Below are 23772 nucleotides of genomic sequence, written 5' to 3'. Positions count from 1 at the left end.
AATAGCAAGGAGTTGGAAACAACCTAAGTGCCCATCAACAAACGAATGGCTAGAGAAGCTGTGGTATATTCGCACAATGGAATCCTGGCTACAAAGAAAAGAAACCCAAAATGTGTTTTAATTTTTTATTAGAGAAGTTGGAAGTTTAATTTCAACATTGATGGTAACATAATTTGCTCTGCTTTGTTCAACGGAACACACTGAATCAGTTTGTACACGCATATACAACAATTTGGTCGGCATTTGGTGTACGACAATCAGTCATCTGATTAGTTCTAGACTATCAGGTTCCCATGCACTCCTCCGGTGTGGGTGGCATGGTCGGATTCCCAAAGGAATACTTCGTCATGCACTGTCTGCAATGTAACTACAGCAGGCGTGGAGACCATGCACGATAACACTGTTGCAAATTGTTTGGATATTTAACAGACGTAAAAAGGTTATTTCCTGATATGAAACTCTGAAAATCTGCATAAATATTTTTTGTGTAAAATTAAATTAGTTATGTATCTTTTTTCAAACTAGAACTCGAAGTATCAAGAATGCCCACGTAAGTCATATACACATATATATACTTTTTTTTTTAAAGTATGCTAAAAGTCTTGAGTCAACTGATGTTTTCTGTGCCATACATTGATTTAACCAGTATTTATTTGGCGTTAGATTAACTGTGCCTGTACGGATTAGTCTGAATCGGTGCTTGTGTATCATGCAAACATAGTTCTAGTATTCCTGTTTACTAATCTTGTCAACGTGGCAATACGTAGATGATTTTGCTCCACAACAGTGTGAGTTAAAGATTATAAATACTTTATACATGATCACATTTACACAGGGCTGCCAATAGCCACTTCATATCTTTAGGACATAATGGTGAACCAGAACGACTGGAGTCAGCAGAAGCAATTCCTAGAAAGCAAGGTCAGATGTAAACGCTTTGACGTTTGCCTCACAGAGCTCCCCTCTGCGCACTGAGTAGTCTCGGCACAGGTAACACTGCTCTAATTTTCTAGTGTTCTAGGAGTTTCCACGACTTTTACAGGATGTGCGTTTTGTATGGCGTGGTAGAGACATGGCACTGACTGAGATGTAGGGAAAATTCTGGAAATTCTTTGTCCAGCAGGCCACCACCTCTGCTGCTGATCATTTGTGGACAGAGTTGTTGTCTATTTTTTGTAACTAGTGCATGCACTTGCTATTAAATTGCTAATGCACTATTTCTGCTGCAGCTCAAACATGTCCTAATGCATCACAAAGCGGAGTTGTTGACACAAAGCTCGCCTACTTGTGATGATATTGTACAGCAAAACATGTTTAAGTTGGATTATCATTGGTTACACTCTGCCATATTGGAATATTAGTTTTTGTGTGCACGTATAGAATTGTAGTAGCTACTTTTGGTTGGCCAAAGGAATTCAATACTCCAAATGTTAAGCGGGAGGTACATAAGTCATTCCAAGTCTCCAGGTCACAGAGACACCTTGTCTATACAGACAGGAAACACAGAAGAAAACGGCTTTCTCCCTCGGGACAGGGGTTCAGACGTCTGGAGGGGTATTTCGATGCTGTGGAGTTGTGCTGTCTCAGTTTGCATTTTGTAGCGTCACACCACTGTTGCTGGTCTGCGATCCATCTCGGCTTCCAATTTCACCATCTGCTGCATCTCCTTCGCCTGGAACGTCAGGAAAAAATGGCTTTACACGAGGAAATCTCCTGGAGGCACTTAACGACCCTGTCCTCTTCTAGCCTGAGCTTGAGGTCATCACTGCCTCAATTCAATGTCTGGTCCAGGGACCAGCAGCATCAGTACTACCTGGGACCTTGTCAGAAATGCAGCGTCTCAGGTCCTAGCCTAGAACTACAGGGTTAGTACCTAGAGTATCCCAAGCTCCCCAGGAACCAGGAGTACAGGTCTGCGCCAGGGCATAAACACCATTTCAGGAGAAGTTGAGCCCGTCTCCTGATAGTTAGATTGTGTCATAGCCCACTGTTTTTTGTTTGATTTTCGTTTCTACAGATTAAGATGTGGCTTTGACTCTCCAGACATTTAAAAAAAAATGCTTTTGGGATGAATGTGATTCGTGTATAGTTTAATCCTCTAATAGCCTGATAGGGAATGAAAAGCAATTCCTAAGAAAGTAGGATGTTCAGTGGGACGTATATTTCAGGGCCCTTGGCTGAAGCGCCCTCCAAGTATCATGTTAAAGGAACATAGTGGGATTCCTGGGATTTCACTGTTAGAAAAGAAAACAAAACTACTCTGGGGTAATTTTCTGCTTATAGACAACCAGAAAGTATGAATTCAATCTCTTGAGTTAAGTACAATAAGTAATTGGTAATTAGTAATGGGAATAGGAAGAGGGCAGAGTCTGGTAACAGATAACTGCTTTATAATATAGAGAAAAAGAAATGGATTCATTTCAGTTTTTACTCTCTAAGTGGAGGCCTGGATACTAGTGCCATAAAGGCTTGGTTTAGAACTGCTAGAACCCAGCGCACATGTCTTCTTGAAAGGAAAATAGTCTCCCTGTGTGTGTGTGTGAGACATCACTTGGAAACCAAAGACATTTAGAAATTGATGGAAACATGGAGATAGAACGACATAAACCAGGGGAGGATTCATGATTCATTTATGCTTAGAAGTGGAGACTTTGGTCAGCTCCTCAGATCATACTGCCAGCTGCCTTTAAGCTGATTCCAATCGATGTTGACCCAATCTGTTTCAGAGCAGAACTAGGATCCTCAGGGGTTTCAATGGCTGGAATCTGCTGGGAGCAGAGATCAAAGTCTTTTTTTTTTCTTCTGAAGAGACTCTGGGTGGGTTTGAACCAACAATCTTTTGTTAGTGGTGGAGCACTTAACTGCTTGTGTCACCCAGGGACATATTATGAGCATATAATGCCTCAGATGAAGTTCTGTTGTAAAATTTGTTCACCAATAGACCATATTGAGGCTTTATTCTTCTTGGTTTTATATTTTATATTATACAATTAATATAAAATAAAATTATATTTCAGTGAGGATTGGTATAATGATACCAGAGGATGACATCTTTCTGCTTAAATATTGGCTGGATGGTTCCTTTTACCCAGATATTTTCTAATGCCTTAAACATAATAATATTCTAGTAGAGGAATGAAGAAATGGAGAAAAATATACAAACATGAAATTATGACACAAACAGGATTCTTAAGAGATGACAGTGGAACATTATCTGCACTAAAAATTAAATGTTCAGAATACAGTCATAAAAGTTTCCCTCTATCCTCCTCGTCAGTGTTCAAAGACAATATGAAAAAGTTTACAAAGAATTGCATGACATTAACAGATCATTCCAAGGGCTAATGTAATTTTCATATGGACGGGTGACCGTTCATTTCTCTTTGCTTTGGACAATTCTAGTCTGTATCTGAATCCTAGCTACTAGGAATAGTACCCTTTTCACTGTCTAAATGATTTGGTTTGGACAATACATTGTATGGTCACTGTCTTATAAAGGTCATCTGTCTCATAAGGTCCCTGGCAGACCAGACTGAGCATAAAGCATAATACTGGTCATACTCTAGTGTTTCTGCCCACAAACCATCAAACTTTGCCATTAAAAGCCACCAGTGAATTTCCGGTGGAGTGCTTTCAAAATTATTCAGAGAATATGAATAGTGGGTTTAGGAATGACTGACATGGTGATCCAGACTCAGCTGTGATTGGTTCATAGGCAAACTGGGTAACATTGCTTTTGAAGCTTATTCATGACCAAGATCTAGTAGTTTCCAGGTCTACAGTTGGAAACAATGGTCAAAACTCCAACAGAAGTTGCTTGCTAATGACCAGACACTGGGAGTTTCAGTTTGATATTACATCAGAAATCCAAGCATGAAATAATGAAATCTTTCCGTCCAAACCCTTGCATATTGATTAGTTATGAGCAGATGGGAATCATCAATAGACCTGCGTTGAGAATATTGATGGAATCGAGAAGGAAAGCAAAGGCTTGCTTACGGGAGTTGGAGTCCTACCTTGCGTTTGGGACACTGCGTGACAGGATTTCAAAAGCTGTTTGTACAAAAATAGTAATGTCAAAATTGAGTCATACATACGAAACAAAGAAAATTAAATGAATATTGAAGTGAATCTGAGAAATGAATGCAAAACCATATACAGAAAAACAAAATGCTAAGAATAAAACATGTATATACCCATCAATGACTTTCCCCGAGCTGATCACAAAAGCAAAAAGAAAAAAAGAACAAACAGGACAACTGATGCCTGTCAGCCCAAACTGTGCTGCCTGGTGCCACCATGAATGAGAACCACAGGCCTAGTCAGACCCTCTGCCCCTCTGTGTTAAATGATAGAACTGATGACAAAAATCAACTTCTAAAACTTGGGGGTGACGGTAATGAAGTTGTTAGTGTTTGGAATGGTACATGTGAAGACAAATGTGGGTGGGAGGCCTACAAAGTAGGAAAAAAAACCCCTCAAACTCCCACCTCTCAGACTGTTAAATGAGTAACTGACTGACCATAAAGGCACTGAATGACCTACAGGAACTTAAAAACAAAGTGGAGATTTGGACCCAGAGTTGAAACTAAAACTTTAAGAAAGTCTGAGTAAGTTTTGCCAAAGCCCTCAAAACTTATCTAGTTCAGTAGGTCCATTTCATGCTCCACTTTAGGTAAACTGAGAGAACTTCTAGGAAGAGGAGTAAGACTCTTAGTGGGAAATACTACGGGAATATGTCAAAATGAATTCATCTTTGACTGAGAAACAGGAAAAAGTCTCAAGAGTTAACAGTGGCTTGGGAATGGAAGGTTTAACTGGTCATGAAGGGAGATCATACACTGCTCCAGTACTTGTCCTTTATGAGAGAAGAAATACAGCCATTGTTTGTGTATTCATACTGTGTCTATGACAGTGTTTTTAACACACAGAATAACTGTGGTATCAAAACTTTGGACTTTACACCTTAAATTACACAAAACCACAATGACCTGCGATTGAATTTCTTACGGAATAGGTCATATTTGTAAACTAAAGTTTATCACAGCATTTCAAGTCTAAATTCTCTGTTTGCCAGGAGCATCAATGATATTCTGGATTTCTTTCACTGGGTCTCATTAAATCATCATTTATCTCAAGCCTCGAATCCTATTTTCCCCCAAGCACCTGGGACTCAACATCTCAGCTGCAGGAAGTAAATATTATTCACATTCATAAGCATTAGATGAAATTTTGGAACAAAAAGCCACCATCCTCCTAAAATGACTCAATCAATGCAGGTGTCACTAACATAGTATTTTACTGTACTGACTCTGTAGAGTGTGTTCAGATAAATGTTCAGCGATTTAAAAAAATAATATGTATTATTATGTACTTAGATTGTGACACTAAAGATACTGGATAAATGCATTCTGCAGCTCTGATATCTATATCACTGTTCTAGAGATAACCACTTTTTATTACACTTAAATTCTTGAATCAAAAACTTACATTGCTAAATAACATAATACTAAGTATTTTCTTAATTTAGTTAACAGAAATATAATTATGCCTTACCTTTTATTTGGCCCTTCGCCTAAAGGAGGCTTTAAAAGAATCCACTTGAAGGTATGGTATCCTTGGTACCCACCCAATGCCAGGAGTTTTAACATCACTGATGTGATGGATACCAGTGCCTTGGAAGTCGTGGTTTTACTTCCTCATACCATCACTGTCCACTTCCCTCTGTCCTCAACAATTTCCTCTCCCACCCTGGCCCCCAGAACACTTTTTGAGAAGTGCCTCAAGGACAAAAAATAGAATGGAGGTAATTAATTAGTACCAGAATGTGATTCATCTATGAGTTGACCAAATGCACTGAACTCATAGGACAGTAACTCTCACTCCCTTGGGAGAACCCGTGTACCTTTCTTAAATGGAAGTATTTAGGTCCCTAGGAAATGGGGAATGTGGCTAAAGCATATGCTGTTGTGTCAAATTACTGCTTACCATGGTCAAAGATGGGAAGCTGGGTTTATTTACTTACTGCCCAGCTAAAAGGCAAAGAAAGATACCATTGTTTTGTTTCCTTAAAGGTACTTTTCAGTGTGATTTCTTTTTTACACGCTCTTCAAAGAGAACCACTGACTTTGAGAAAGCACTTCTCCCAAAGCATTTTTTTGCAAAAGTATTTCTCAAAGTGCCTTGAACAGAGCTGCTTTAAGAAAAGGAGGAAATAAGAAAATTGTAGTATAAGCACATATTTCATCCAAGTGAGTTCAACGTTTCTAAACTGAAGTTATCTAAAAAGAAATCGAAGAACTGAAAGAGTGACATTTGGACTGAGATGAAAATGTCCAGTTAATGAGGCTCATTTTGCCTTAGAAGCTGGAGGTTATCACCATCACGCTGAAATGACTTTGTGCAAAGCTGACTGGCTGCTGCTGCCTCTGGATGGAGATTTACCTGCGTTGTGAACATGATGAACTCACCCCTCGTGGTGCTGACATACGCCTGAAGGCCTGACTGACCTGGAGGATTCCAGGCAACTTTTATTCGCTGCTCGTCTTTCTAGCTAATGTTTTCCTTTGCTTGGAAAAAGCACGAAGGGAATGGATGATATTCACTCACACTAAGTTTTGTTTAAAATCATTGTGCTTTATGCTGTTAGGGGCACTCTGTAAGCCAGAGGAGGGTTTGAGAACTTTCCTTTTAGGTGGAGATTGCAAATGGTAGTTCCTCTCCTCACTTTCTTTTAGACATTCTTTCTCTTGCCTGTAGGTTCCAAATCATGAAACTCTAGATGAAAGAGGGATGGAGAAAGATGGCCAATCTCCTCTAGTGCGATTTACAGCCTCTGAAAACCTTCAGGAGGATCGGCTACGGGTGGGTTCTGACTCCACGGCAACAAGTTTTGAGTTTTAAATGACAGAGAAATAATGTGAACAATGTGAATAATGGCCCCTTCTCTCACTTTCAGTCATTTCATTCTTAAAACCCATTGCGATTGAGTTTTTTTTCTGATTTATAACAATTCTCTAGGACAGACTAGAACTTCCCAGTAGAGTCTCGAAGGCCGTAAACAATCATGAGAGGGATTGTCTCAAATTTCCCCTATGGAGCGCCTGGCAGATTCCACCTACAGGCTGGTCAGCTGGTCAGCACTTTAACCAGTGTCCCTCCTACAAATTCCCACAATATATTCAAATGATGACTCTATTCTTCCCCCACCGCCCCCAGCCATATTCCCCCTCTGTTACAAAAAGGAATACTTCCTTCTGGATGAGAAAAAAAAAAGGAGGAAACCAGTAACATCCACCAAACTTTTCTGGCTACCTCTCCATGCCACTGGCTTTTAGAGACCGGTCTCTATAAAGCACAACCCCCATCAGCAAGGAGACTGGGTACCCATGGTTTTTCATGTTGTTCAGGCAAAATACCTGCTCGTTCTGTTTCTCCAGGAATTCTAAGTGTTCAAGCTGGACTTTTTTCAACTGATCCATTTCTTTCGACTGCTTCATTGCAAGCTGCAAAACACAACAAACCATTCTGATGAACTGTGCTGTAATCTTAACTGTGGAACACGTGTATGGCAAGGAGTAAGAAAAAACACCAGTCTGAAAATGGATAGCTTAAACCTGTAATTCTCTTTGAGATGTTTTTCTGTTAAAATCTTAGAAAAGAACACACTACCTATTCTTGGTTAAAACTTGGCCTCACTTTCTATGTGATTAACTGGTGCCAAATAGTTAGCGTAATGATTTTAGTAAAAGATTTCTTTAGCTTTTGGGGAGCAAGGAAGAGAAGCTGGGATGCCCAATGCACAGAGAAATCAAATCATGCACATTAACTGACGTCTGATCTCTGAGTACGAGTTAATGACCTGTAGGTTTTCAGAGGAAAGGTGCCAAGAAAATGATAAAATACTTACTCTCTTTCTTTCTTCCAGAAACTTTTTAGTATTGCTGCTATTTAACTCCCTGACTCTCCTAGAAGAGAGAAGACGATAAATACTAGTCAGGTTAACAGTACATGATAATATAAGTACTAATAAGTAAGAATTATCTAGATAGGACTATTACTTCTTTTTCCTAGTTGTAAAAATTTCAAACAGGGCATAGAGAGAAAACATACTGTGTACTCACCACTCAGATTAACTAATGTTAATATTTTGCCAAGTTTGGCTCATATTTTAAGGGAATTGAGACGTTACAGGTATAATGAAAACTTTCTTTGCACAGATACTGGTTCTACCCTTTCCTCTCTTCCCCCCAAACCTCACCTACTCATTGCTATGGAGTTGGAAGCAACTCCCAGTGTACCCCCCAGCAGGTGTCAGCAGACTGCAAACTGCACGGGAGGAGAAATGCCATTTTTCTCCAAGGAGCTGCTGGTGAATTTGAACTGCAGGAGGCGGTAGGAACAGGTACCAAAGGCTTGCCAGTTTTCTTTGTTTTGAGGCATCAGTTTATAAGCACTATCGGTCGGATTACTAGTGCACAAATGCTTAGCAGGAGCAGTAACTGCAGTGAATTCTCTGAGGCTGACACACTGGACAGTGAACCTCGCAGGTTCACCATCCTGTACAACGTAGACTCTGATACTCTTGTAGTTCCAGTACAAGGTACAATCTGAGTCTCCAAGGTACGCTCAGATCACTGTGACCACCAATTAGCTAAAGAGTTGTACCTGTGGCCTTCTCTAAGTATGTTATGCACCATCAAGTTGCAACCGGCTGGCCCTCCAGTGGGTTTTCAAAGCCTTTAAGTGGCAGGACAGGAGCATGCCCATCTTTCTCCCAAGAAGCAGCTGGTGGACTTAAACCACATGCCTTCAGGTTGGCAGTGCAACTCCTCACTGCCAGGCCACCAGGGTCTTCTTTAGAGGCCACATCAACCCTCTCCCCATTCCCAGGAGGCCGGCCAGGACTGACTAAGACAGGAGAACATCAGACACCCATGCTCAAGGACCCACATGTGGTGTGCTTTACACAAGAGCTCCCTGTGCGATGGGGCTGCAGGTGCCCCCAGCTGAGACCAGGTGTTCACGCAGCCCCTTCCTGCTCCGCCCACCTCCCTTTCTACTGAGCCCCTCAGGAAATCAAACCGCAAGCCCTTGAATTCTTGTCTCTATCTCTGATTTTGAAGATGCAATCTAAGACATGGATAAACCATAAACAACCAGCTGGAAGCTTCTGAGAAGAACCCTGGTGTGAAGGGCAATACAAGCAAAATCAAGGCAAGAAGTCGGCCTCATTGCTACTAGTCAGAACCGCCCAGCAAGGACCTGCCTTACACCTCAACATAGGGAGATGTATCATCCCCATAGGGAGATGATACAGGGCAGATGACCTGCCGGGATGGGCAGCTAACTCGGAAATCCGTTTATTAGGTCATGTTTGACACAAGTTTGTTCACCAGTTTTCCAGGAGGTCTAACTTATGAGGAAACCTTGGACAATCTTGTCCAATAAGTCTTCTTAGCAGGTACAGCAGCAGAATTATCAAGACCCCAGGTTTCTTCCTCTCTCAGATGTCAGTATCAGGGCAAATATAGACCCATGTGTGGATGGGAACGTGCCTTCAGTAAACACAACAGTCACAGAGTGAGCCCACCCGGACTCACCTTTCCCGTTCTGCTTTGTTCTTGATGGATTTATCTTGGCTGATGGCTTTGCTGTTTTCCATGGAAATCTTGGCCTGGTGGGCTCGCATTTCCTTACTTTCTCTGGATATTAAAAACAAACAGACAAATAAACCTATCAATTCCACATAAGCACTGGCTTCAGGTTCACTTTATTCTTTTTTAAAATTGTTAATCTGACTGAGTTATTCAGTATTTCATGAAAAAGAGGCAAGGAACCCACTCCCATATAGAAGCTGTACGCCTGAAGGGTGATGAGTCATCTCCCGGTGACATAAAATTGATGGATGGCGAAGGAGAGATGTTGTTATTCTAGTTCATCACATACAAAGACTGTGTCCCACAAGATCTGGGACCAGATGGACTGGAAGAGGAAGAAGATGTTCCAACCATTACAAATGACTCTCCTGTTTTCCGACGATTCACAGAATGAAGAGGTAATGTGGTTTAAGCATCGTGACTACTGTTAGCTGCTGTCAAGTTAGCCTGACTCATAGTGACCCCACACAGAAAGAACAAAATGTTGTCCATCCAATGATCAATTCTGGATTAGATAAAGGCAACTCCTAGATTTTTACTGGCTGGATTTCAGAGGTAGATTATTAGGCCTCTCATCTTAGTTTGACATAATCTTTTTTCTATTATGTTCATCTTACAACTTCTCTCTGTCAATGCTGGAATGCAGGTCGACAAGTTTGCCTTACTTCACTGTAGCTTCAATTCCATCTCATTCAGAAGCATTCTCTTAACAAGCATTAGGCCCTGGCTTTGCACTGAACTTCTCCGGTGTTTACATCTGTATATATCTGTGATTCTCAACCTAGGGCAATTCTCTTCTACAGAGAACATGTGGAAATGCCAGGAGATGCTCGTGGGTTTTACAGGGCTGGGGAGATGCCACTGGTGTCTAGTGGGCAGGAGGACAGGAAGGCTGCTTAAATAATGCAAAGGAAAAGGCTCCCAATTCCAGAACATTCCACCTAACTTACAGTCCCTGTTCCTCACCCCATTACTAGTAACAACAAAGTAATAGAAGAAAGAGTAGGCTGCCTCTGCATCCGATGTCAGTTTACACTCACAACACCTAGTCTGGCGAAAAGCTTATGTGCAAACAATGCAGTTGTATGGTTCTCCTAACCACTCCTGGGTGCTGAAAATGGTAACCTGTCAACTGAAAGGTTGGAGCAATGCTAGATCACCCAGAAATGCCTCTGAAGACAGACCTGGGTACCTAGTCCATCTTTAAATTTTTTTATTTTATTTTATATTGGTTTGTTTACAAAGTTTATACACATTGTATTTCACACTGTTCTTTATTGATTGATATTGTGTATCATACAATAATTTCCATAAGTCATGTTTTATAAAATCAATCACCATTGGACCTTGACCACCATTACTCAATCTTTTCAGGTCTCTACCTGATCCTTCCCATTTTCTTCACTCCCTCCCTCCAACCACTAAACTGTGCAGCCCTGTGGTTTCACCCCTAACCATCCTCAGCCTTTTTCTCTCATGCCTTTCCCTCCTTGGGTTCCCATATATGTGTTATTAGTTATCCTATTTTTATAATAATGGTCAGTTCACTCAGCATAATGGTCTCCCATCTCTCCCAAGTTAGGTAGTATTTTTTTGAAATCATCGCTCCTGAGTGTGGTATAGTATTCCATTGTGTGAATGAACCACAACTTCTCAATCGATCTACTTCTTAACTCTCAGCCATGTAAACCCATGGAATGCAGTTATACTCTGACATACGGGGATCACTGTGCATTAGAATCCACTCAAAGGCAACTGGTTTGGGTACTAGTTGTATTCTATGAGCTCTTACAATGAGAAAGTGTACTTCTGTATGGAACATTTTGCTGAATGACATTCTTATTGTAGCACTGTCATTTTCCTGGCCTGTGCGTGGCTTTATGTTACAAGTTCTATGCAGGTGTATCGCAGTAGTGAGATTTCACTCAAGACTCATTCAACAGAGATATCTGAGAGTCTACTCTGTATTATATATTATATAGTAATTATATATTTTATGGCACATATATGATACACAAACACACACACACACACACACACACACACACAATAGATGGAGAAGAGATTGAGGTTGTTAACAATTACAGCTTGCTCGACTCCACAATCAAAACTCGTAACACCAACAGTCAGGAAATCAAAAGACGAATTGTATGATGAATTGTATTGGGAAAATCTGCTGTTAGGAACCTCTCCAGAGTACTGAAAAGCAACAATGTCAGTCTAGAGACTAAAGTGCACCTAACCCAAGCCATGGTCTTTGCAATTACTTGCTATGCATCAGAGAGCTGGACAATGACTAAAGATGACAGTAGAAGAATCGATGTCTTCGAGTTGTGGTGCTGGAGAAGAGTCTTGAACATACCATGGACTGCCAAAAAAAAAAACAAAACCAAACAAATTTCTCCTTTGGATTTGAAGCTAGGATTCGAAGCTCCACCTCACTCACATTGAGCATGTGGCCAGGAAAGACCGGTCTTTGGAAGGGATATGTGGAAGGGGTGGAGGATCAGAGCAGGGGAGGAAGACCCGGGATGAAATGGATTGATAGGGTAACTGGGGCAATGGGGTTGGTGTGTCAGAATTAGTGAGACTGACTCAGGACAGGACAGGGTTTAGAGCTGCCATACATAGCACTCGATGGCACATAACGGCAACAATAACAACTCTGTATTAAGTTCGGTCTTCTGCATAATGACAAGTCTTGATGAGTCTTACTCCTGATGCCACATTCTTCCTCATAAAGTCTAGTGTCTCAAATGTTGCTCAGCATGCAGACTGAATAGGTATGGGGAAAAGTTACAACCATGACACACACCTTTCTTGATTTTGAACCATGCAGTGTTGTTTTGTTTGGACAACAGCTTCTCGGTCTAGGTATAGGTTTTGCACGAACATCATATTCTGGGATTCCCATTCTTCTCCATATAATTAAACAAAGAGAGATAGCCTTCTAGTACTCTCTGCTTTCAGCCAAGATCCATCTGACATTAGCAATGTTATTCTTGATGCCACTGTCTCTTCTAAATCCAGCCTGAACTTCTGCAAGTTTTCTGTCAATATACTTTTCTAGCTGTTTTTTAAAAATAATCTCCAGTAAGATTTTACTTTTGACATTCTTTAGGATCACCTTTTTTTGGGAATGATAAATTCTTGCTGCAGAAAATCAAAGACTACAGCCTCAATATGGATCATACCTCAACATCAAAAAGGCAAAAATCATCACCATTGAGTCAATAGGTAACATCATGATAGATGGGAAAAGAATGAAGTTGTCCATGATTGTATCTTGCTTGGACCCACAATCAACACCCTTGGGACCATTAATCAAGAAATCAAAAGATGGGAGCATTGGGAAAATCTGCTCTCAAAGATGTCTCCAAGGTGTCAAGGAGCAATGATGTCCGTTTAAAGACTAAGATGCACCTGATCCAAACCAGGATCTCTTCAATTACTTGCTATGCATCTAAGTTGGACAATGAATAAAGATGACATAAAATGACTCTGTGCCTTTGAGCTGTGGTGCTGGTGGAGATTACGGAATATCCCAAGGACTGTCAAAAGAACAAACACATCTGTCTAGGAGAAAGTTTAGACAGAGTGTTCCTTCAAGGGAAAGATGTGCAATGTCTTCTCATATACTTTGGGCAAACTGTTAGGAGGGGCCAGTCCTTGAAAAACAGACATCATGCTGGGAAATGTGGAAGGTGAGCAAAAGAATGGAAGATCCTCAATCAGACGGGTTGACAGAGTGATTGTTCCAATGAACTCAAGTGTATCAGGGATGATGAGGATAGTACAGGATGGGGCAGCGTTCAGAAATGTTGTTCATAGGAGTGCTATGAGTTGTACTCTCTTCAATGGCACCAAACACAACACTCGGTGCTCAGGAAGCCTTGGTAAAAGGAAGGCTGTGCTGCTAAAAGTTTACTGGCGGCTCGAATTCTCCAGTCCCTCATAGAAAGATGGGCAGGCTCTTCCGATAAGGAAACCCAATGGAGGGTGGTTATGAGTTGGAACCCCCTTGATGGTGGTGAGTTTGATTTTCCTTTTCTCTGTATTTGGAGGCTCTGGATGGCGCAAACAATTAGGCATTGAACTGTTAGCAGAAAGGCTTATAGTTTGACTCCACTGTGAAGTGACTCGACAGACAGCATCAGTGACGTGCTTTGAATGGATTATGGAGAAGTTTTACTCTGTGTTCACAGAATGACTCTGTACACAGCCCGAGAGGGCACTAATCTAATAAAACAACAACATTCCACCACTCGCTATGCATCACCAGATGCTGGAAATGAAAATCAGGCAAGAAAATAAGGCAACTGTAAGAGCAAAGAGCCTAGAAGGGGAATGTAGTGTCAACTTGAGATTCCAGAGACTATTTTTGCAGAAGGGAAAATTGTGGGGTATGGTGGGGTGTGGAGTGATGACGAAGCCTGGAGAGGCCTAAGATAAAGGTAGAGGCAGAAAGGAAGCACTGCAGGCAGAAGCGCCACCTGTGCAAGGGCTCAGAGGTGAGAGAAAACTGCCCTGCAGGAAAGGAAAAGAGGAAGAGTTACTGGAATGACAGGCAGTTCTATGGGGAGGAGGGTGAGGCTGTTCACAGAGCCTAGGCATAGATAGTTAAGAAGTGTAGTCTCAAGGAGACAGGGATGCATGGAAGACTTTCAAGCAGGGGAAGGGGCTATGTTTTCACTTACGGCTCACATTTCTCCTTCATCTGCTCACATTAAAGACCAGTTCTAAGCAAAGAGCAAATCTGCAAAGGCAGACAGTTTGGTTTCCCAAGTCTTCATATTTGGTCCTTGACTGACGCCACAGGCTGGGAGCCTGGCACAGTTCCGGGGCTTTGTTAGATCCTCCTCAGAATGCACTCTCAGGAGCAGAAAGGGACCTGGGAGATCACCCAGCATTCCCACCGGACTGGCTGTTTGCTAAGCATTTCAGATGTCAGGCCTTCAGAAGGCCAGTCACTTCACAGGTGGTTTAAAAGAATCTGCTGTTTGAGTTCACACTGAGAAGTGTTAGCATGTTTTCGGGATCATGTCCTTTTGTGTAAACAGGCAATTCTGAAAACTACTGATTTTGGAAAAGCTGCCCGATTTGTGGCCTCTAAGGAACCTTAGTTGAATTTTCTAATTGTAGACGTCTCCCACCCATCCACAGTCTTCTTCGATATCTTTATTAAGCATAAGCATGACTTGACTCAACACATGGCCAGTGGCACTGCTGTCCATCTGAGAGCACATCGATCATATCTCTGGATGAAGTGGACAAGCTTTTGAAAAACACAGAGTTAGAACTCAAGTGCAACTCACTGCCATTGAGTCAGAACCAACTCACAGCGGACTGTCCAGGTTTTCAGAGGCTGTAAATCGTATGGTAGGAGAGCAACACCAGGCTCCCTCAGAGCAGCTGGTAGGCGAGAACTGCCTGTCTTTGGGTTGGAAGGGAAAGCTCCTTACCCACAGCAAACAAAAAGTTCTACGTTTTGTGGTTTTAATCTGTGCCATTATTTATGACAGAAAGCTCAAATCCTTTTCTTTGCCAGGCAATGTAAGATGTAAAAGGTTAACCTCAAAAATAAAAGAGGTGTTAAGTTGATCTCCTGGGGCTAAGTAGTTGCTTAAACATAAAAAGTGCTATTTAGCCAAAAGTTTCATTTATAAACTGGATGTTTAGAAATAAAAATGAGCTGGAGAAGAGCTCAGAAAAAGGGCTATTAACACAAGGTATTAAGTCGGAGGCAAGTAAGCTATGGCAGAGCTGTGTTAGAAAAGACTGATGTCAAGGCCCTCCAGCCTGGGAAGAAGCCCAACTCATCACCTGTAGGATTTAAATATAATATACAATTTTCCGAAGCAGGGAAAGGACAAATAAATGTATTCTTTCTTGCCCTCTCTTGACCAGGCCTGTTGTTCTTCAATTCACAGAAGTTCTAATAGAGAAAAGGAGAAGGAAAGGGACTCTTTTCTCCACTGCCCCATTAAGGGGTCAGAGCTGAACCTTTCTGGAAGCTCAGTGGGCTTGTCCGCATCTCTCCTCTGTGTCTCCTCTGCCTGAGAAGGTCCAAACCATGTTTCAAAAGGTTGGCTCTAGCCCTACCCTTCTGTGAATCCCTACAAGTACCCCAGCGGACCACTCCTTTGTGGGGATGCCCCTCAGTGTCCTTTGACAGTGTCTGATATTTATCAACCCATTTTTAAGGGTTCATCATCCTTGTATCACATGTACATGCAAACTTAACAATATTGCTAAAATAAATTAGCTAAGGCACGTATTGCCTTAGCTAACCAACATGCTGTTAGGTGCTGTAGAGTTGAGTACAGATCATGGTGACCGTATGAACAGCACTCTGAACGCTGTCCTATTCTGTGACATCCTTATCATCTCTGCCACACTTGAGCCCATGGCCACAGTCACGTCAATTCATCTCATTGAGGGTCTCCCTCCCTTTTCATGACCCTCCACTTATCCAAGCTAATGTACATAATAGAAAAGCTGCGTTCTTTCTGTGAAACACAATGTACATGAATGATATTGGATGTATTAGAATTTTGTGTGCAAATCCATATAAAATAGAGAAAAAAGTTTATATATTTGTAGTTGCCTGTGTGATAAAAACATACCATTTTACTTTGTTCACAATAGCAAGGAGTTGGAAACAACCAAGTGCCCATCAACAAACAAATGGATAGAGAAGCTGTGCTGTATTCACACAGTGGAATACTACGGTGAATTGAAAAACAAGGAACTCATGCAATATTATACAAAATGGGTGACCCTGGAGGACATTATGTTGAATGAAATATCTCAGTCACAAAAAGACAAATATTTCATAGTGCCACTGTTGTAAAACTGGACTGACATCGGGGTTGAGGGGAGACAAAGAAAGAGGGGACAAATAATGTATACTGCATTGAAACCGATGAGAGAGTGAAGTGTTTAAAAGGGATATGTGATTAGGTATTATTATCATGAAAGGAGTCCAGAGCGAAGGCTGCATAGTGGAGTGGACTTGGGGGGAGGGACTGTAAAACAATGAAAGAATTTTTCTTTTGCTTTTCAAAGAGAAGAGCGAATTGGGGGGAGGGGTGGGTAGGGAGAAAAGTGGAACAATGAATGAATGGAAATCCAAAGTGTCTGTAAATGGTCATTAAAATTAATAATTAAAAAATAAAGAAAAGAAGTGCAAAAGTACCCCCATATCATTTTAAACAAAAAAAGACAGTTTACTCCAGAGACAACCATCTGTGTTTCTGCCTGATGGAGAGATGGGGCGACGGTGCTGACCGGCTCAGCTGTCACTGCGTTTGGGGCGATGACACGTACCTGTCATGGGACAGTTTGAGCTGCTGGGTCTGCTGTTCGTGAGCACTGATAAGCAGCTTCCTCAGCAGCTCGCACTGCTGGCTCAGGTGCAGGTCGCGGATCTCCTGCTCCTCGGCGCTGTGGGTGTTGATCATTTCTGACCACTCTTTGGTGTGCTGGGCCACGATCTCCTTGACCTGGGCAGAGAGAGAGGAGGAAGGCTGCTGGGCTTCTCAGCGATCAGGCCTGAACTGGAAGCACATTGTTATTTATACAGTTCTGGTCCCACTTACCAATTTACCTGGTGAAACAGTAGACACTCATGTGCTGCTAATAATCCTATGTACTAATCAACAGAGGCCCTAGTGGTACGAAGCTGCCCTGCAATGCCAAAGGCACATGGTTCGAATCTACCAGTGGCTCAGTGGGAGACGGACAGGCAAGCTCCTCCCAGGTGATTAACTAAGTGCCTCTGAAAACCTGCTGGAGGGTCAGCTATGGGTCAGTTAGACTCCACCTCACATAACAACAGAATGCCACTATCAATGAGGTTTGGGAGTCATTGTTTATACTTAAGCATCAATCACAGCTCTAACTTGCCCATATCCTAGTCTGTTACAGCTTTCAGATATTGTATTCAATTTTATCAGAATCCTCTCAGTTACTTCCTGCTTCCCTAGGTTCACTTTCCCAAGGTGGTGGTTGTTGTTGCTGCTATGCCTTGTGGAGTCATCTGTGAGTCACAGTGACCCTATTCACGATAGCTTGGAACTCTGCCCTGTCCTGAGCCAGTCCCATTGTCTCTGACCCATCTACCCTCATTACCCCAGTTATTCTATCAATCCCTCCACCCTCCCACGCACGATGTCCTTCTCCAAGGACTGGTCCCTCATGGCCACATGCCCGAAGGATGTGAGACAGAACCTCAAAATCCTCGCCTCTAACAGGTCTTTTATTCCTGGATCGTGATTCATAGTGTCAACCCTATCAGTTGTTGGGGTGGGAATTCTCCTCCCTCTCCATTATCCGTGCTTCCTGCAATGTCCCTGTGAGCTGCCTTATTCAATGGGACAGGAGCAAATGAGAGTGCTTGCTCTTTCTCTCCACTTGGGACTCAGAGGCCACCACGTGAATGAGCCGGTGCCAGCCAGCTGGAGGATGGCGGGTCATGTAGAATGAAAACAGCCAGCAGTCAGCCAACCAACAGATAAACCAACCCTAAACCATGCTCACTGCGGTTAAACCTATCTATCTCGTGATCCTTACAGGACAAAGTGGAACGGCCTCTGTAGGATTTCAAAGGTGTAAATCTTTTATCGCAGCACATCATCACATGATCCCCTCCCTCACCCCCATGGAGCAGATAATGGGCTTGAACAATAAATCTTTTAGACTAACCACCAAGTGCTCCCACCTATTGTCCCACTAGAGTTCCTCATAAATGTAATAAAGTCTTCGGAACTCCCAATTCCTTGTGTCTTGGGGGAAATCTGAGTAATGAGGCTGATCTATTAGAACATCAACTCTTTTCAAAACTTCTACAGTAAAGTTAGGAGACAGTAAGAATGAGGCATTGAAAGTGACTCCATCCTAAATTGGGTGAGTTTCTGCCACTTAGGAAGTGTACTATGTTGTTGTTATGTGCTGTCGAGTCACTTGCGACTCATAGCAACCCTATGTACAACAGCCCTAAACTCTGCTCTATCCTATGCCAATCTTACTGTCTCCGACACACCCATCCCGATTACCCGTCACTGAATCAATCCACCTCCTAGAGGGTCTTCCTCTCCTGCGCCATCCCTCCATCCTCCCAAGCATGATGTCCCTCTCCAAGGATTGGTCCTTCCTTTCAACATGACCAAAGTATGTCAGACGAAGCCCCAGAATCCTTGCCTCCAAGGAGTAGCCTGGTTTAACCCTCTCTAGGGTGGATCTGTTTGTTTTCTTGGCAGTCCATGGAACATTCAATACTCTTCTCCGGCACCACAGCTCAAAGGCGTCAATTCTCCTTCTATCCTCCCTAGTCGTTGTCCAACTCTCTGAGGCATAACAAGTGACTACAAAGACCATGGCCTGTATCAGACACACTTAAGTCTCCAGAGAGACACCACTGCTCTTCAGAACTTTGGAGAGGTCCCTAACAGCAGACTTTCCCATCGCAATACACCTTTTAATTTCCTGGCAAGCGAGCATATTCTGTATATATGACTGTGTTTATTGTTATCCTATTTTTTTTCATCATTAGTTCTGATACTTCTAAGAACGGAGGCCCAATAACAGATACTCTGTGAGGCTATTTCTACTAAAGAAAACATTCCATGAAAGAGCTCTCACCCCAGCCCTGGAGTCTATCACAAACAAGCCTCACAGTATCTGCTCACCACAGACCAGCTCAGAGCTGCTATTATTTCTGATGAGCACATGGTATCAAATTGAAAAAAGAATTACAGTCTTCTTAGGCGCTGCTGCAAAAACGGGCATTTTCTTACCTTAGATTTGTGATCTGATGTCAGTGTCTGAATTTTAATTTCGGTCTCTTTCTTCATTTCGAGACAATTACTTCCCCTGAAATTGGAGAATGGTTGTCCAAAGTTAGATCTCTTCCCATTCCAACAGCCCTTTGCTGCAAAGCTTTCCAGCAAAGATAATAAGCTCATCAAACACAGGCTTGATGGCTCGCTGGGCAGCGCTGGTCTTCCCATTAATAGCTTCATACCTTACAAAGTGCCCTCCACAAAGTGATTACTCAATTCAGCACTCCACAATGAGCCCCTTCCAACCCAACAATTATCTCATTGTTCAACGTCTCTTGTCAGAGTTTCCATTTTGGTTCCTGCTTTTCTTTGAACTATTTTCACATCTTTTTAGTTTTCATGTATTCAAAAAAACATCACTGGAGATGAAAACTGGAAAACAGGTCCTCAGTCTTAAATTGAATTCTTAATTCACCCATTTTGGCTATAAAGACAGTTTGCTGTCTTTTAAACATGCCAGCGAGGGAGAAAATAGCATTTCTTGGCATTATAGGGTAATTTTTGCTGTTTGTCTATTGTGAGTGGGAAATATATACCAGGCAATTGCCCAGTAACCATTACTGAGTATTTCAGTGATTACAGATTTGCCCCCCCCTTGCAATATCAAACTGAAGCAGGAACAGATATGTATGCCCTGGATTGTGAGGGCCTAGATGGGAATGCTTGATTTCAGTACGAACAGAGAGTTTCTGAGAAAATCGACAATGCTAGTTCTCTTGTTAAATGTGTTACTTCTCAATGGCTGCTGTCAAATACACTTTCTCCATAGCTTGCTGTTCAGTGAGCTTGTAGCACTGCTAACAGACACCCCCGCCCCGTTTTGTTGGTGTTATGGGACTGACTACAAGTCATGGTGACCCTATGAACAACAGCGCTGAACCTTGCTCTATTCTGAGCCCACCTTACCATCTCTGACACATCTGCCCCCAAGACCACACAGTCACTGTGTCAGTCTATCTCAGCCAGCATCCTTCTCTCTGGCTACTCTCCCTCTACCCTTCCAAGCTTGATGTCCTTCTCCAAGGACTGGTCCCTTCTGGCAACATGCTTAGTCCTAACCAAACTCTCTCCTGGTAAACACAAGAATATGTTGTAGTCAACAGGCTCACTTGCCGGCATTACATTAAAGATTCCTATAATAGTAAAAATCAGGATGGCATTCTTCCCCTCTAGTGCATTAACTGTATTATTTATTTTCTGTTGTTGTTAGGTGCCATCAAGTTAACTTAGACTCAACGTGATCTGATGAACAACAGATCTAAACCTTGAACCTATCCTGTGCCAACCTCACAATCTCTGATATACTCAAGACTATTGGTACACTCTGGAAGCTCTGGTGGCCTACTGGCAAGAAACTGTGCAGCAATCCCAAAGGGATATGGTCCGAATCCACCAGTTGCTCCACGGGAGAAGGAAGGGAAATCTCCTCCTATGTGATTAACTGTTTCTGAAAGCCCACTGGAGGGTCAGCTATGGGTCAGTACTGATTCTGTGGTTCACAACACTGGTACAGTCACTGTGTGAGTCACTGTGTGAATCCGTCTTGCCGAGGCTCTTCCTCTGTTTCTTGGATCTTCTACCTTTCCCAGCACGATGTCTTTGTCCAAGCTCTTGTCCCTCCTGAAAACCTGCTCAAAGCTCATGAGACTAAGTTGCAGCATCCTTACCTCTGTGGGGCACGCTGGTGCAAAACGGTTTCTGTAATTTTGAATTTCTTTTCCCAACTTGAGCTTATCCTGCTTTCTGCCTTCTGTCTATCATCTACCCACCAGCAATCAAGACACTGGAGTAGAAAAACCCGACAGGAGACATACTCGCCCCGTCATTAACCACCAGCTGTGAACACGAGACTAGAGCTCCTTCTTCCCACGCCAGTCACTCCCTCTGGTACTGGAGGTAGGAAAGCTTAGGGGGAAATCTCCTCTTCACTGGAGAATCTGACCCTGCTAAGAACATCTTCCAGGACTGCAAGCCGGTTCCCACTTGCAGGCTTTTAGCCCGCTGGGGGCAGTAAGACATCAGGGTAATATTTATAACATACTTAATACTAACGACACTGAGTTTGACAAAGAAGATTCAGGAAGAAAAGTACAAGCTGGTGTTTTTCAGTCTCCTCTTCATTTAAGATGTTAAGAGATCTCTGCGAACGTTCAACACTCAAGATTAGAGGGTCTACTTTAATATCTCACTTGGGATAATTTATAATTAATAGAGTATCCTTTTGATACCCTACTTTACCTATGGGCGTAAATAACAAGGTAAAAGCTATTTGTTACAAATTCTTTAATTGACATCTAAACCCAGCACTCATGAGTGACTGATCTGAGAATAATTTATGCCATTTTTAAAAGAAATCAAAGACATATAATTTCATATGTTCGTCTGAAATTTCCTAAATAAAAATTCTGGATTGAAACAACGAAAGAAAATCGTCAGTCACAAAAATTAGATATGTTTTTGGACAGATAACTTGTGGTTAGAACGACCTTTATGCTTCTTGGAGATTATCGTATTTTACGAAAAGTTTGCCTTTTAAAAACACATTATTAAGGTTATGACTATTATCTTCTAACATTTTGGTATAAAATGTCACCACATGTAAAAAGATAATTTAAAGGTAAAAAAAGGCAAAGCTTCTGGTGTAGTAAGAAATCTAGGAGAGTCTAAGTCAACGGCAGTCAAACAGATTTCAATTTATGGCGACTCCATGGGTCACAGAGTAGAACTGTCCCATCGGGCTTTCTCGGCTGTTAAATCTTTACAGGACTGGATCACTATGCCTATTTTTTTATGATGTTAACTGGGTGGGTTTGAACTATCAACCTTTAGACTATTAGTTAAGTACAAACCATTTATGCCATCTGGGGATTTGGAAGAGTCACAGCTCCTTGAAAACTTAATTATATTTACCACCAATAGGGTCAGGTGCTTCTGTAGTGGTTTTAGAATGTTACTTGTGACTCAGTGACAATAAAAAATATATGTTTAAATGTTCACAGAGCAACAGTCTATGTTTCTGCCTCAGTGATCCATGGGGAAGACAAGAGTTAGATTTTATTATACTTAATAAATAGATGCTCAATAGTTAATTCCCAATGTGTCTTTTTCTGGATATACCACGTTCGTTAGTTAATTCCCAATGTGTCTTTTTCTGGATATACCACGTTCGTTATATTCAGTAACTATAGTGAAGTAACATAGTTAGAGAAACTCTGCTGAGGATCTTGTCAAATCACAGCTCAGTTTCCTGACTCTTGACCTATTACAATGTTGGAGTGTTTAAAACAGAGGAGTCTCTTATCTTCCAGAAATAATCTTTTGGGTTTTTAAAAATTTTTATTTCGTGTGTGTACCATCAAATCAGATCTGACAGGTACAGAAGGAGATTGCCCCTCCTTCTCCAGCAGAGCATCTAGTGGATTAGAACCCCACACTGCTCGGACTGCAGTGCAGCTTCTTGCCACTAGACCACCAGAGCTCCCTTCAGGAATAAGTTTTAAAGATAAAATCAAGTCAAGACTAAGCCTGAAACAGCCACTGAGCTAAAGACAAGGAGGTCGAACGCTGCTTGCAGGAGAGGGACGCGTCCTCCGGAGGGCAGGGACAGTGCTCACCCCTTCTTCTTCATGGCCTTCTCGAGGATTTTCTCGTGGCTTGACTTCTCTTTGTCGTACTGGGCCACCATTTTGTCCACCTGCGTGCAGTGGAGCTTTTGCATGGTGCTGTGTTCCTGAACGAGAAGACAGTGCGGTTACAAGTGAGACAGTCCACCTCGTGCATCATCAGCTTACGGAAACTCTGGACAGCAGACTCTCTCAGCTCTTCTAGAGTCTAGACTTGGAAGGCCACGTGGTGAGAACTGGGCCTTTGGGTCTCCAACCACCCATCCAACATGAGACCTTCTAACTGGGGAATGCCAAAGGGGTCTCCAGCCTGGGTGTAATGGACGTGCCCACAGCAGAAGGCAGCATCGTGCGTAGTACCAGTGTTTCTAACGGCCTTGCTTCTTCATACACATGCCATAATCTAACTTCCACACATGCATTTCAGTCCTGTCACCTTTAGTCATGTGTCGCTTTCATACCCTGGACCCCAAATAGCCATGTTCACTCTGTATTTCTTCCCTTTTACTTGCTAAGTAAAAGACTTTTCATTATGTGACAGAGTTCCTAAACACGTGGTACTTCCTGGCCAGTCTGGAATGGCCTCACAGCAAAATAGTGACTTCCTTTTCTAGACGCATTCATGAAGAAGATAGAGAAGTCAGGATC

At 42.2% G+C, this 23772-nt stretch overlaps 1 protein-coding gene across 3 annotated transcripts in view; it reads right to left on the bottom strand.

Moving 5' to 3' along the window:
* Nucleotides 1-112: 112 nt before the first annotated feature.
* The window catches only part of PLCB4 (phospholipase C, beta 4), a 193243-nt gene continuing 169583 nt past the window's right edge, over nucleotides 113-23772 (bottom strand). For 2 of the 3 annotated variants that reach the window (XM_006894242.1, XM_006894243.1), the window contains 7 exons: nucleotides 23116-23231; nucleotides 19457-19532; nucleotides 16989-17164; nucleotides 9603-9704; nucleotides 7910-7967; nucleotides 7419-7505; nucleotides 113-1672 (listed from right to left, as the gene is read on the bottom strand). In XM_006894242.1, coding sequence (XP_006894304.1) covers nucleotides 1604-1672; nucleotides 7419-7505; nucleotides 7910-7967; nucleotides 9603-9704; nucleotides 16989-17164; nucleotides 19457-19532; nucleotides 23116-23231 — 684 coding nt within the window. In that variant the 3' untranslated portion in view covers nucleotides 113-1603. Of the gene's footprint in view, nucleotides 1673-4016; nucleotides 4054-7418; nucleotides 7506-7909; nucleotides 7968-9602; nucleotides 9705-16988; nucleotides 17165-19456; nucleotides 19533-23115; nucleotides 23232-23772 lie in introns of all 3 variants that reach the window. The other variant, XM_006894241.1, reaches the window with a different exon arrangement.

Source organism: Elephantulus edwardii, unplaced genomic scaffold (assembly GCF_000299155.1).
Source record: "Elephantulus edwardii isolate Elephantulus edwardi_28Jun2011 unplaced genomic scaffold, EleEdw1.0 scaffold00138, whole genome shotgun sequence".
In the NCBI taxonomy this organism is placed as follows: Eukaryota; Metazoa; Chordata; class Mammalia; order Macroscelidea; family Macroscelididae; genus Elephantulus; species Elephantulus edwardii.
This window is presented reverse-complemented; position numbering and strand designations above follow the sequence as displayed.